A 12,402-nucleotide genomic window follows, 5' to 3' on the forward strand; every position below is an offset into this window, starting at 1 on the left:
AAGTATCCAGCACTGGTTTCTTCAATCCTACAGTGCTTGTGCAACCCAAATACTCTCATGTCAGGACTGCCCCCCTCTGCTTCCTGATGGGTAGCTCATCTCATCATCAACTGTGAAAAAAAACCCCGACAAGAGGAAAGCTAAGCTGCTAAAACAGCATCTGTAGTGTGTTTCTGCTTCCTTACATGGTTAACTCTGCGGATGAAGGATGTTTTAAGACACCCAATGAACACAGAAGCTGTGAGAGTGTATCCTGCACTGAGCTCTGAACAAGGGGGCAGTTACCAAACAGCAGCTTTTATTTCAGCATCTACAGGCTGTGAGAGGACCAGTGATAACTGCGGACGCAGCAGGACACCCCTTTATTTAGTCACAGTGGTGGACGGTACATTTTATTCTTCAGATTCTCCAGGCTTACGAATGTCATCAATCTTCAGAATCATTCTAACCATCTGTGTGGCAAGAGAGATCTGCTGCTTTTTGCCAATCAAGGTTTCTATGACATGCTGATGCTGCATATCTGAAAAACAAACACAGCAATCAGTGGTCCCCAGAGCACACACATTTACTATCAACAAGCAGCTTCAATTTATGTAGTCACAACAGAGCGAAAGAAACGTTAGCAGGCTGCAATGTGCATGTCTGTGTTCCTAACTACAGAGGAGGCTGAGGTTCAAGGTCAGCCTGGACAATATAGTAAAATTCCATTTCAAAAACAAAAACAGTTTAAGACTGTGCCATTTGTCAGTTCACAGACAGAGAGGCTCTCTATGCTAAACTATCGGCTCTTGGTGGACTTTGGGTGATCTTTGCCTTCAGTTGCGCCCATGGGTGAGCCCACCAGGCTCCAATGGACAGTTTTACAAACTGTCTAAGAGATTGTCCTGGTTAAATGCAAATAGAACAAAAGGCAGGAATGTGGGAAAGGGACTTAAGGGAGGAAACAGGGTGTGGGGCGAGAGTACTCAGAATACATCATATCTATATCTATATCCATCTATCCATAGCAATATCAAAGCGCCAAACAATGAAGTAAATAAATAGGTAAAAGGGGCTGGAGATGGCTCAGTGATTAAGTGCATCAAGTGGACTTCTATTCCTAACATAGCATGCTTACACCCATCCAATTAACTCCTGGTCCAGGGATCCAATGCCCTTTTTTGGTCCTCAAGAGTACCAAAGACACACACACACACACACACACACACACACACACACACACACACACACACAGTACACTTAAATGCATGCAGGCAAAATACTCATGCACGTAGAAATTCTGTCTTCAAAAGTTTTCTTTAGGTGTAGACCTGGCTGTCTTGGAACTCGCTCTGTAGACGAGGCTGACCTCAAACTCAAGAGATCTGACTGCTTCTGCCTCTGGAGTGCTGGGATTAAAAGTGTGCACTACCACTGCATGGCTAAAAAATCTTAACAGATAAATAAACCCCCAAACGAAAAATCCCAAAGCTGTAGTGGTCAACTGGCTACAAATTTCCCCGTGTCATTTTCAGAACTGCCAGCGCTCACGACAAGGAAGCTAGTCAGTGATACGACAGCTCAGAGCACCCAGAGGGACTGCAATGAAATACAGTCTTTGCAACGCTGAGCCAGTAGACACTTCATGTCAGAATAAGAGCTGCTATTTTGTTTTGGATGCAGGTGTAGACTGAACCCTGGTCTCCTGCTGGATGCTGGAGCTGCTACTGTCAAAATACTTTCATAATACTGTCAAGTTCTGTGGTTGGACTCATTGCAGGAATGCAGGCATGGTCTATTAGTAAAGAAATGTAGCGAAGGGGGCTGGAGAGATGGCTCAGAGGTTAAGAGCATTGCCTGCTCTACCAAAGGTCCTGAGTTCAATTCCCAGCAACCACATGGTGGCTCACAACCATCTGTAATGGGGTCTAGTGCCTTCTTCTGGCCTGCAGGCTTAATAAATAAATAAATATAAAAAAATATTCTGTCTGTATGTCTGCAGGCCAGAAGAGGGCACCAGATCTCATTACAGATGGTTGTGAGCCACCATGTGGTTGCTGGGAATTGAACTCAGGACCTTTGGTAGAGCAGGCAATGCTCTTAACCACTGAGCCATCTCGCCAGCCCCCACACAGACATAATAAATAAATATTTTAAAAAATTTAAAAAAATGTAGTGAAGTGAGCAAGCTAAATGTATGCCACCTATCCAACAGCTGCCCTGCCAGGCTGCTACAGAGAATTCAGTCTACCAAACACTCCACAGCCACAGCCATCCAGGAGCTATGCTGTGAAGGGGACAACTGAGTAAGGAACGTGAGACATGGTGTGAAGGAAGACAGTGCTGCACTGCAATCAAATGAGTGTCACCAAGATAGGTCCTCCAGCAGTCTAACAGCTAAACCAAGATAGGTCCTCCAGCAGTCTAACAGCTAAGACCAAGATAGGTCCTCCAGCAGTCTAACAGCTAAGACCAAGATAGGTCCTCCAGCAGTCTAACAGCTAAGACCAAGATAGGTCCTCCAGCAGTCTAACAGCTAAGACCAAGATAGGTCCTCCAGCAGTCTAACAGCTAAGACCAAGAACTCACAATGGGCAGCCTCGTGACACGACTACTCGGCACAGCCAGAGCACATCATTTAAGTCAGTGGAAACTGGGCTCACTCACAGACCCCGACAAGCAGCTCACCATTTGTGCCCTTATGCAGACAGTCAATGCCAAGGGCAGGGTTGGACTCCTTCACTTGTTTGGCTCGGACTTCAGTCATGGTCTGGATGGGATTCATGCCACTGTTTTCTGAAAGGGCCATGGGGATGACCTCCAAGGCGTCCGCGAAAGCTCTCATGGCATACTGCTCCAAAGTTGGGCACTGGAAGGCACAAGGGCAGTGAGTGCACTAGGCAAGAGCCACCCGACCCAACAACAGTTCAACAACAGTACCTACGTAAACACCAGAAAAGTTACTCAGGCAAGCTTAATAAACCACGGTGACTTTATCTACAGGATGAAGGTGGCAGGATAGAAACCACAGACACAGCAGCTCCCACTGTGACTATGCCCGTTACCTTATCTGCTTCTTTGCTGACTGCCAGGGCGCAGGATATTTCAGCAGCCCCTCCTCCATACACAACTCGATTGTCGCGGATGAGGTTCCGGATGACACACAAGGCATCGTGGAGGGATCGTTTTGCTTCTTCAATGATCTGGGGAGAAGAGCATGCCTCAGTGCCTCATGCAGGCAGAGTAAGACCCTGGAGCCACTGAGCCACCTCCCAGTCCAATAACAGATTATTCTCACCATCTTGTTGCCTCCTCTGATGAAAATGGTCACAGCTCTAGAGTTCTTACACTTCTCAATGACCAGCATTTTGTCTTTTGTAGTGCCAAATGAGATCTCACGCACCACACCGGCGAAGCCTAGCTTCTCAGACGTAAGCTCTGAGAACCTTGGGACAATTCGTCCTCCTGTTGCAATGGCGATCAGCTATTAGAGGACACAGAGATGTGGTCAATGCTAGTCAACTTCCAAAGCTGGACCACAGTGAGCTACATCTAACCTAGGACCACCTTGTTCACCAGACGGGTAAAGCGTCTTGTTAGACCAACAGGCTCTGGGTGCTGGTGTACCCAGTTCTATTGTCAACTCCCAACTCAAAGTCTCTTACAGTCTGGGTGGCCCTGTCTGTGAACCCAGCTCACATGTCCCCCACAGCACAGCAAGCACAGAAGGAAAAGGGAAGCAAGGGTTGTCCTGATCAGGGCTTAAGAGAGCTGTTCTGCTACCACAGAAGGTACAGTACCAGGCTTTCCTGCCCCCAAGAGTCAGAGAAGCCCAGAGAGTTGACTATGCAGCACCAGAAATACAAAGCAGCATTATTCAATAAAGATGATTCTCTAGCATTCTTCCAGTTGTTGCTTTTTATGTGTGGTGGTGGTTTTAGGCAAGTGCTGCCCAAATGGCACCAAATACCAGCATGCACTTCAGGTTCACCCACACCCAGCAAAGGCTGAGTGATAGCCTACCTCAATCTCAGGTCCTCCTACCCAGCGAACGGCAGGGAGGGCGTTCTGAAGAAGTAAATGATTGGCTTCATCATCAAAGCCCCACTGGCAAATAGCCAGGTTAGCACCAGTTCCTTTAATCTGGGAAAGAAATGCCACAAGTCTCATCAATAACAAGTAGTTATTTGTTCCTTGTTACAGGATCTGAAAACAAGGGAGATGCACAGCAGTGTGGAGCCAGTGCACCGAGAGGAACCACGGGAAAGCACACCCTGAGAAGGAACATACACGTGTGTCTTCACTGGATCCTTCTAACGCTAACACCTGCCAAAGGAAACTATGCTTTCATTCCTGTTCCTTCACAGCTCTCGCCTGCTCCACTCAAGCCCAGGGGAGCTGGTAGGAAAGGCACAGCTAGGACACCAAGCTCACAAGGCAGTCCAGGACAACCAACCTCTTTCCTAATATGCCATTCGACTTTTCTTACTGTACTTATTTGTTTCAGGCTGACACCGAACACAGGCAACACTGCAGGTTATTTGTAACCATGTGACAAAGTCCCCAGACAGTAGTTGAGTTAGTTCCCGTGGAGTTGGTGCACCGCAGGACTCACCTGCTGAATCATCTCCTCGAACTTTTCCTTTTCGTATTTCTGCAGGGCTTTGTAGTCCTCCACAGAGGTCACATCCAGCTTGTGCTTTGTCTTTGGCTTAGGTGGCTCAAACGGACACGTGAGAATCGCAATCCTAGCATCTTGCACTTCCTGTGGGGAAGAAAGAAGCCCTCAGTGGTGGTCGTAGTCAGAAGCAGTGTCCAAGGGTAAGAGCACTGACTTACTTTAGGCATCTGCGGGTGGCTGAAGTCCTTATCCACGATCACACCCTTTATAAGTTTGGTGTCCTCCAGCCTCCCGCCCACTTTGCCTTCCACTTTGATGAGCTCAAAGTCAACGTCTCTCCGCTCCATATCTGCCACTGTGAGGACGGCATTCACAGCAATCTCAGCCATTTGTCGATGACAGCTGTTAACCCTGATGAAAACAAACAACTTTCACATTCCTCAAACCATCACCGCATGCAACTCAACAGAACTCCCAGGAAAATTAGTGCTGCTTTCCAAGTTCAGAGCCAACTCGGCCTACACAAAGCAGTAAACAAGAGCTGTGTGAACCCTTCAATGATCTGAACCGATTCTACTCACAAGTCTTGAAACCTAAGTGAACGTCCTCTAAAATGCACGAATCATCTGGCCAGGATCCTTGGTGATCTACTCGGATACTAACTACATTATGTTAGCTTCATTTCTGTTCTGGACGTCTGGCCCTTCACTGTAGGTGCTCAGCTTTCCCGTGTTTTCTCAGAAAGAATGAGCGGTCCTTAGACGTTCCACAGCTCAGATTTATCGCAGCTGCCTTTGTGCTGAGACCATTCATTCCCTCTGCTCAAACCACCAGGTACACAGAAACTCCAACAGCTCCGCCATTAAACACCGTTTATTAAGTGACGCAACAGAGGGTTATGAGAATGGCGAGAGGGCTCAGGGGTCAGAGCACTTGCTCCCCAGCCTGCTGACCCACCCACCCGGTAGGAGAGAGCAGACCCATAGGCTGTACATGCACACAAAATGAATGTAATTAGAGTACTAAGTGGGAAATCAGAGGGCAAAGAGGAGGGAATAAAGACACCACCAAATCCTCTCCCAAACGAAGAATATTTACATTAAAAAAAAAGTGGTCCCAGCACTCGGGAGGCAGAGGCAGGCGGATCTCTGTGAGTTCGAGACCAGCCTGGTCTACAAGAGCTAGTTCCAAGACAGGCTCCAAAACCACAGAGAAACTCTGTCTCGAAGAAAAAAAAAAGTGGTATCAAGCAGGAGGTGACAAACAGGAACAAAGTCAAGGAAGCACTCATGAAATGTTCCGGTGAAGGATACTATGAGCGACTAAAGAGTCATGTGTAGTTATGCTTTCGCTGGGTTTATATGTCACGTAATAGCAGCAGACAGGAGTTTCTGCCACTGCAGACAGGAATACCCCTAGGCTGAGACCACTTAAGTCTTTAGAGCAGATGCTAGGAAATATTGACAGAAATTATAAGATGGGAAGGTCAATTTTAAAACCACCCTAATTACACCTTTAGAGCAGTACACTTGCTTATTGAATAAAAAAAGTGCTTCCCCAGAATGACTTCCTAGTGAAGAGGTGATGCGAGGAAGTGTCAGAAGAACTTAACAGTCAGGGTGATTTACTAACTTAGCCAGCAAATCCAGCCTCCAACGAAAACACAGGAAAACAAGCAAACCACACTGCTGCCTTTTAGAATAGGTGAACAGTCCTCCAAAGGGCAGGCTTGCAAACCATACCGCTTTACTAATAGGACACGTACACTTTGGAGCCCAGAGTGGTTTTTGCAGTCTGAATCAGGGGTTCAGGGTCGTTTATGTCAACAAGGACACTATCACTGATCTTGTCCAGGTGATCTATAGCAATTCGGGCAGCCTGTTCATAACCGTCAGCGATTCTGATTGGGTGGATGCCTCGGTCCAGCAGCTGCTCGGCTTCTTCCAACAAGGCACCAGCCAGGACTGCAACCAACAACAGACAACTAGTTTAAGTTACAAAATTTAAGTTACAGCCTTATGTGCTACACCCAAACTAATTCTAGAATTTGGGCTGAATGTAATCTTAGAAGTTAGGGTTATGACTGAAAGGGAGGAGGTCATTTCTCTTAGTTTTGATCTTAGTAAAAATTCAATAGGCTGCCCTTTAAAGATGAATTTGATACAAAAACTTAGGCAGTGGGGGCAGTGAGACGGATCTGTGGTTTAAGGCATCTCCTGCCATATCGACAGTACCAGAATTCCCACAGTAGAACCGAGTCCCAAAGTTGTCTTCTGTTCTTCATGTGACCCTCCCCACAATAAGCATACACAAAATATAGGCCACATGCAAGAACAACAGTTTAATCGGAAAGCAGAACATTTTGTTTCTGTGACCAGGGACTTCTGCTCAGTGAGGGCATCCTGGCTTGTGGAGGCCTGCCAAGCGCCTGCTCCCTAACCAACCTGGCTCCCTTCTGCTCTTGTGTACAGAAATGAATTTGGTTCTGCTAATGTATAACTTGCTGCATTCCAAGTAAGCGGACAAGAAAGCTATGGCAATTCCAACAATGTTGACTTAAATTAGCCACAGATGTGTTTTCATCTCCTTTGATTTGCACATCTGCACAAGCATGCGCGGGTGTGGAGCTGAGGGATGACCAGCTGGAGTCAGCTCTCTCCTTTTACAATGTGGACCCCAAGGGTCAAGCTTGGGTGTTTAGGCTTTGCTGGTGAGCAAGTGGCTAGCTGAACCATCTTGCTGGCCCTCAAACTCTGGATCGTTCTGAAGATTTCAAATCTCAGAGGAAAAAAAATGCTAAGAACAGTAAAACAACAACAGAAAAGAACCAAACGTGATAACCCATGTTTTCTCCTCCAATTAATTAACTCTTTGAGAATTAGTTGCAGGAATCAAGGCATGTCACTGTCCTTCTGTATTCTGGTATGAGAACCATACCACGACGTATAACCGTGATGTAGCTCAAGGACAAGGGACATTAATACAATAACCTACAACCCAGAAATTTGCCTCTTGCACATTTATCTCAACTTTTGCAGCTTAAAAAGGACACATTACAAGTTGTCCTGTCTCTCTACGAACTCTGCCTGCCTTTCAGCTCTTTCCCAACACTCACTTCCCAAAGTCTGGCTCATGTGTGCTATGTGTTCCCCAACTTCAGCCTGTCCCACTGTCCTCATGTGGGATACAGAAACACTGGCTCTTGTGATGCCTTTGAAAAACCTCTTAAGTTAGGAAGGTCGTTTCTTTTCTTACCAACCACTCCTGTGGTTCCATCTCCAATTTCATCATCTTGGGATTTGGACAGTTCAACCATTAGCTTGGCAATCTGATGATCAACATCCATCATGCTGAGAATGGTGGCACCATCGTTTGTTACGGTGACATCACCATCCTTATCTACCATCATCTTGTCCAGCCCTGAAAGACAAAAGTTCAGAAGGAAGTTGGGGAAAATGATATGTAACCAAGGGCTAGAGAGAGCATCTCAAACAATTCTTACTGTGACATTCATTAGAAACAAACAGTCCGACACACAAAAGACATCCACCAAAGAAAGCCTTCTACCAGCTAATCCAAACTCTACATTGGAAACAGACTATGTGTCTCAAACCAAAGAAATGCGACCAACCACCACATACAGAACACTACTGAATACAGCATTAACTCAGGACATAGGTGTGCTCTGGAACATGCTAATGCAGGGAAGAAAAGCCCATCTCAAGCCGTGAGCACACTAAACTGCGAGGAGCCCGGACATTCAGAGCTTCTTGGCTGAACGGAGCTGCAGGACTGCCCCACTGCATTTCTGAAGGTGCTACTACTGACTGTACCATGAAGTCAAACCTTTATTAATGACATCAATGGCTCTCTCACCGTTTGGTCCCAGGGACGTCCTCAGTGTGTTCGCCACAGCTTTTGCAGCCATGATGTGAGACTAAAGGAAACAGAAAAGGCAAACATAAGCAAGTGACAGGTCATTTCAACAATTAAAGGCACAGAGCTGATGTTTACAGAAAAAAAGGCTTGATGTAATTTCTAAAAAAAAAAAAGAAAATCTAGAAATTTCCACACTAACAGAGAGGTCTGACTTAAGCAGGAACTTTCACAACTATAAGCTTTAGAGTCAAGTGCTTTGTGTTTTACATTCTCAGCATGGGAGGAGGCAGGCCGTCACCATTACTGACCTGGAGAACAGAAAGGCCAACTGTAAACATAATATCTTCTGTTTTCACCAAAGCTCACCATAGTAGAGAACACTGCATTAACCCCACAGGAGAGCCACCCTTGCTAACATTCTTAACAAATACTATTTTCAAAAGGAGAGTTCTGAGTGATGGCTAAGAATTTAGTACCAATGACCCTGTGGGGACAGGACCCGGAAGACTGCTGTTTTAAACTGCTCTACAATTCATCTTCCACCTGAAATCCTTGTACAGATGACAGACCAAACTTCACTGTGAGAGATACTAGTGTAAGGTTGGAATGTCAGCTCACTGACAGAGTGGCTCAGATAGCTGTGGTCAAGAGCACTTGCTCTTGCAGAAGACCCAGGTTCAGTTCCCAGCTCCCAATGGCCTGTACTCCAGTTCCAGGCGATCAGATGCCCTCTTCTGGCCACCACAAGCACCAGAGTGCACACACATACATGAAAGTACTCACACATACATATAAATAAACCTAAAATAAAAAAATACACAGTACAGACATCTTGTTATTATACAAATCTGCCCCGTGCTTAATATCAAAAGTGAAGTTACATATATAACAAACATTGTTTAAAAGCAGTGTTGTTTTATGATTTAGTCTCAGTAAAAGTCTGATCTGTATACCTATTTTACATACATCTATACCTTGGGTTATGTAGAACTTCACAGGAAAAAGATGTAAAAGCCCTATCCATATAAGTATTATGGTCATGTGACCTTCACCCATGGCAAGCAGATGGTCATCTTGGATGACCCTCAGTGCATCAGAAATTCTATATTAAGGGCCAACTACATGTCCCTAAACAGAAGAACCTGAATATTCAAAGGGGCTGCCCCAGAACACTCAATTCCTAATACTCATATTACCATCCTCATGGGCCCGAGATCTTGATCCCTACACTCTATAGGAACACCAGCCACAGCTCCACTGCACCATCTGGCCTGGTTGGTTTGTTTTCATCGATATTCTTGTAACTCAGGAGTTAATTGTAACAATCTCCCCACACCAGAATTTATATCAATGTTATTAAAATATTCATGGTACGAGCCTGAAAGGACCCTTCCCTGTCCCCACACACACCTGGCTCTCATTTCCTTCAATGTCATCTTCTTTTATTCTTGCCACCACCAATTCAGGTTAATATCATCCTACAGAATTCCAAGACTATATATATCCCCTCCTCTTCCTATTCACTAATCAACATATTTTCTAACAAGCCCTTGACAATTCCAGAGGCAGACAAGGACTCTGGGCGACCGAGTACTAAAGCTGGAAAGCAAAGCACTCTGGAGCAGTCCTGGGTCTCTTAACTCATCTTCTCACCCCGGAGGGGCAGGTGGATGCACACTTCTCTAACCACAGAAATCTTGGGTGTTTTCAGAGCTGTGCAAGCATACATGTTCATTAACGTCTCTCCTCACTCCCAATGGCAGACTAGAAAACACCAAGTTCATTTTGTCTTTGCAAACTCTGGGGACTCTTAAAATGCACTTTGCAAGTATGTATTCCTAAGAGGCTTTTTCAATAACCATCACTGGTTAATATTTCTCTGGGTGCCCAAGGATACTGGGCACCTGAGCTTATTTTTGATTGACTACCTGGGTATGTATTATTGAGCCGAGGTCAACACCGCACACAGAACAAGCCTCTACTACAAATAATCTGGCCCCAATGCCAAGGCTAAGCTCACTGCTCTGCACCACTAGCTTTGACTTGGAGGTAGACTGATGTCATGGCCCTTCTCTAGCACAGCAGCTGGGACATCTTTGGTGACTTCCCTGTCCCTAGGCACCTAATTCTGTAAGCAGACCTGCCTTGAGCGAGGACCACAGCAACAGTCCACGTAGTTAGCACAAACGGCTGACACAATTGTCAACATTAATTACATCGGTAAAATCCCTCCCACCCTGAGGCGGGGACAAAAAAATGGAACTGAACACCTAATACATTCAACCTGAAAAAAAAAATCCCCCTAGAAAGCAAACAGAACCAAGCATCTATAGTTGCTCTGGCCACTTCTTTGGCTACCCCAATACACCTGTCAAGTCCTTGGCTGGACAGGCACACGTGAAACCTAAGAAGGGGCTCCGTGGCAACACCTGTCAGTGACATTGATTTTTTTTTTAAATATTTATTTATTATGTATACAATATTCTGTCTGCATGCCTGAAGAGGGCACCAAACCTTATCACAGATAGTTGTGAGCCACCATGTGGTTGCTGGGAATTGAACTCAGGACCTCTGGAAGAGCAGGCAATGCTCTTAACTGCTGAGCCATCCGTTGTTGTTTTTTAAGGGTTTAATTAACTTTATTTTATATGCATTGGTGTGAAGGTGTCAGATCCCCTGCAACTGGATCTTTAGACAGTTGTGAGCTGCCATCGGGGTGCTGGGAATTGAACCCGGGTCCTCTGGAAGAGCAGTGAGTGTTCTTAACCACTGAGCCATCTCTCCAGCCCCGTGATATTGTTTCTTATCTGGGATCTGGTCTTTTTTTTTTTTTTTTATTCCTTTCTTTCTACAGGACATTCCTTTCTACTCAACAATTCGGCTCCGCCTTTCCTCAGGGTAACATCTTTGTTCCCCTATGATGGGGCTCAATAGCTCCAACTTTGGGTAAATTATCATAATTTGCAGCCAACCGTGTGTGCTCCATTGAAACTGTCTCCTTCCACTCCAAAATTATGTGTTTTCTGGCCCAAGAGAATTTACCATTACCTCTGAACGAACGCAAGGCTCTGGACCAAACACGTTGTGTGTCGGGCAGTTTCTTCTCTCAAAAGTTGGAAAAGCTCCCTCCACTGTCATTTGTCATCCTCCAAGTAGCCATTCGGAAAGCACACGGCATGTCGCGCGCGCGCCCCTTTTTTACGCTTCTAAGTTTCTCCCTCTACGGGACGGAACCGTGTCTAAGGCACATGCCATCTAAAACCGCAACGCCAGTGACTCCACCTTCCGTCTGGGGGTCCGCGGGCCGGCTCCCCAGGTGAGCTGCTGCATGCGGCCCCACCCGGCTAGGAAGGGCCACCCCACCTTCGGGCTGAGGCCTCTACGACCTTTCCCGCCCAGAGGGTGGGTGTGCACACAGAACCCACAAAGGCTCCACGGAACCGGGGATTCTCGACCTTTCGGGCCAGCACATGGCTGAACCGCTCCCACGCCAGCGCAGGCGCAGAAGAGCGCTCCGGCCGCCTCCCTTCATCCCGCTGCCTGGCGTTACCTTGAGAGCCTCAAGCCCCATGAGACGGGACTTGCGGTCCTGATCCTTGATGATGAGGAAGGGGCGCCCATACTCATCGAAGGCGAGGGTCCCCACGGACGCCATGGTGGGCGAACTAGAAGAACAGGCACTTCCCAACAACCGGCAAGGGACCACTCCGGAATACAGAAGGCACCTTCCTCTCGCGAGACGACGCAAAACCGCGCGCGCGTGCGCAGTATAGACCGCTCGCAATTTTTTTTTTCCAAGTGTGACTTTTTTAACACCACAGAGTGCTTTCTGGAATCCGCCGCTCTTGGAAACTTCTATCATACAGGAAGCTAGGGGGGTTATTCCAAAACTAGGAAGGCAACTTATAGAACCCAAATACTAA

At 46.4% G+C, this 12,402-nt stretch overlaps 1 protein-coding gene across 1 annotated transcript; it reads right to left on the reverse strand.

The window, feature by feature from the left end:
• Positions 1 to 281: 281 nt before the first annotated feature.
• On the reverse strand, positions 282 to 12,218 carry Cct5 (chaperonin containing TCP1 subunit 5). The gene is made up of 11 exons (XM_041632181.1): positions 12,030 to 12,218; positions 8,477 to 8,537; positions 7,856 to 8,020; positions 6,366 to 6,564; positions 4,819 to 5,011; positions 4,595 to 4,744; positions 4,003 to 4,122; positions 3,278 to 3,463; positions 3,045 to 3,182; positions 2,668 to 2,848; positions 282 to 520 (listed from the first exon to the last, which is right to left on the reverse strand). The coding sequence occupies exons 1-11, from the start codon at positions 12,132 to 12,134 to the stop codon at positions 393 to 395; spliced, it is 1,626 nt and encodes a 541-aa protein (XP_041488115.1). The 5' UTR covers positions 12,135 to 12,218; the 3' UTR covers positions 282 to 392.
• Between the last annotated feature and the right edge of the window lie 184 nt (positions 12,219 to 12,402).

The sequence above is a fragment of the Microtus oregoni genome, unplaced genomic scaffold, assembly GCF_018167655.1.
Source record: "Microtus oregoni isolate MIOR12 unplaced genomic scaffold, Mior012 000040F_ref0000088, whole genome shotgun sequence".
Taxonomy (NCBI): Eukaryota; Metazoa; Chordata; class Mammalia; order Rodentia; family Cricetidae; genus Microtus; species Microtus oregoni.

Coding starts and splice junctions, on each gene's coding strand:
- Cct5 (XM_041632181.1), bottom strand. CDS start 12,134: ATGGCGTCCGTGGGGACCCTCGCCTTCGATGAGTATGGGCGCCCCTTC. Junction 3,464..4,002: donor TAGGAGGACCTGAGATTGAG/GTAGGCTATCAC, acceptor GTCCTCTAATAG/CTGATCGCCATTGCAACAGG. Junction 3,183..3,277: donor TCAGAGGAGGCAACAAGATG/GTGAGAATAATC, acceptor TCTTCTCCCCAG/ATCATTGAAGAAGCAAAACG.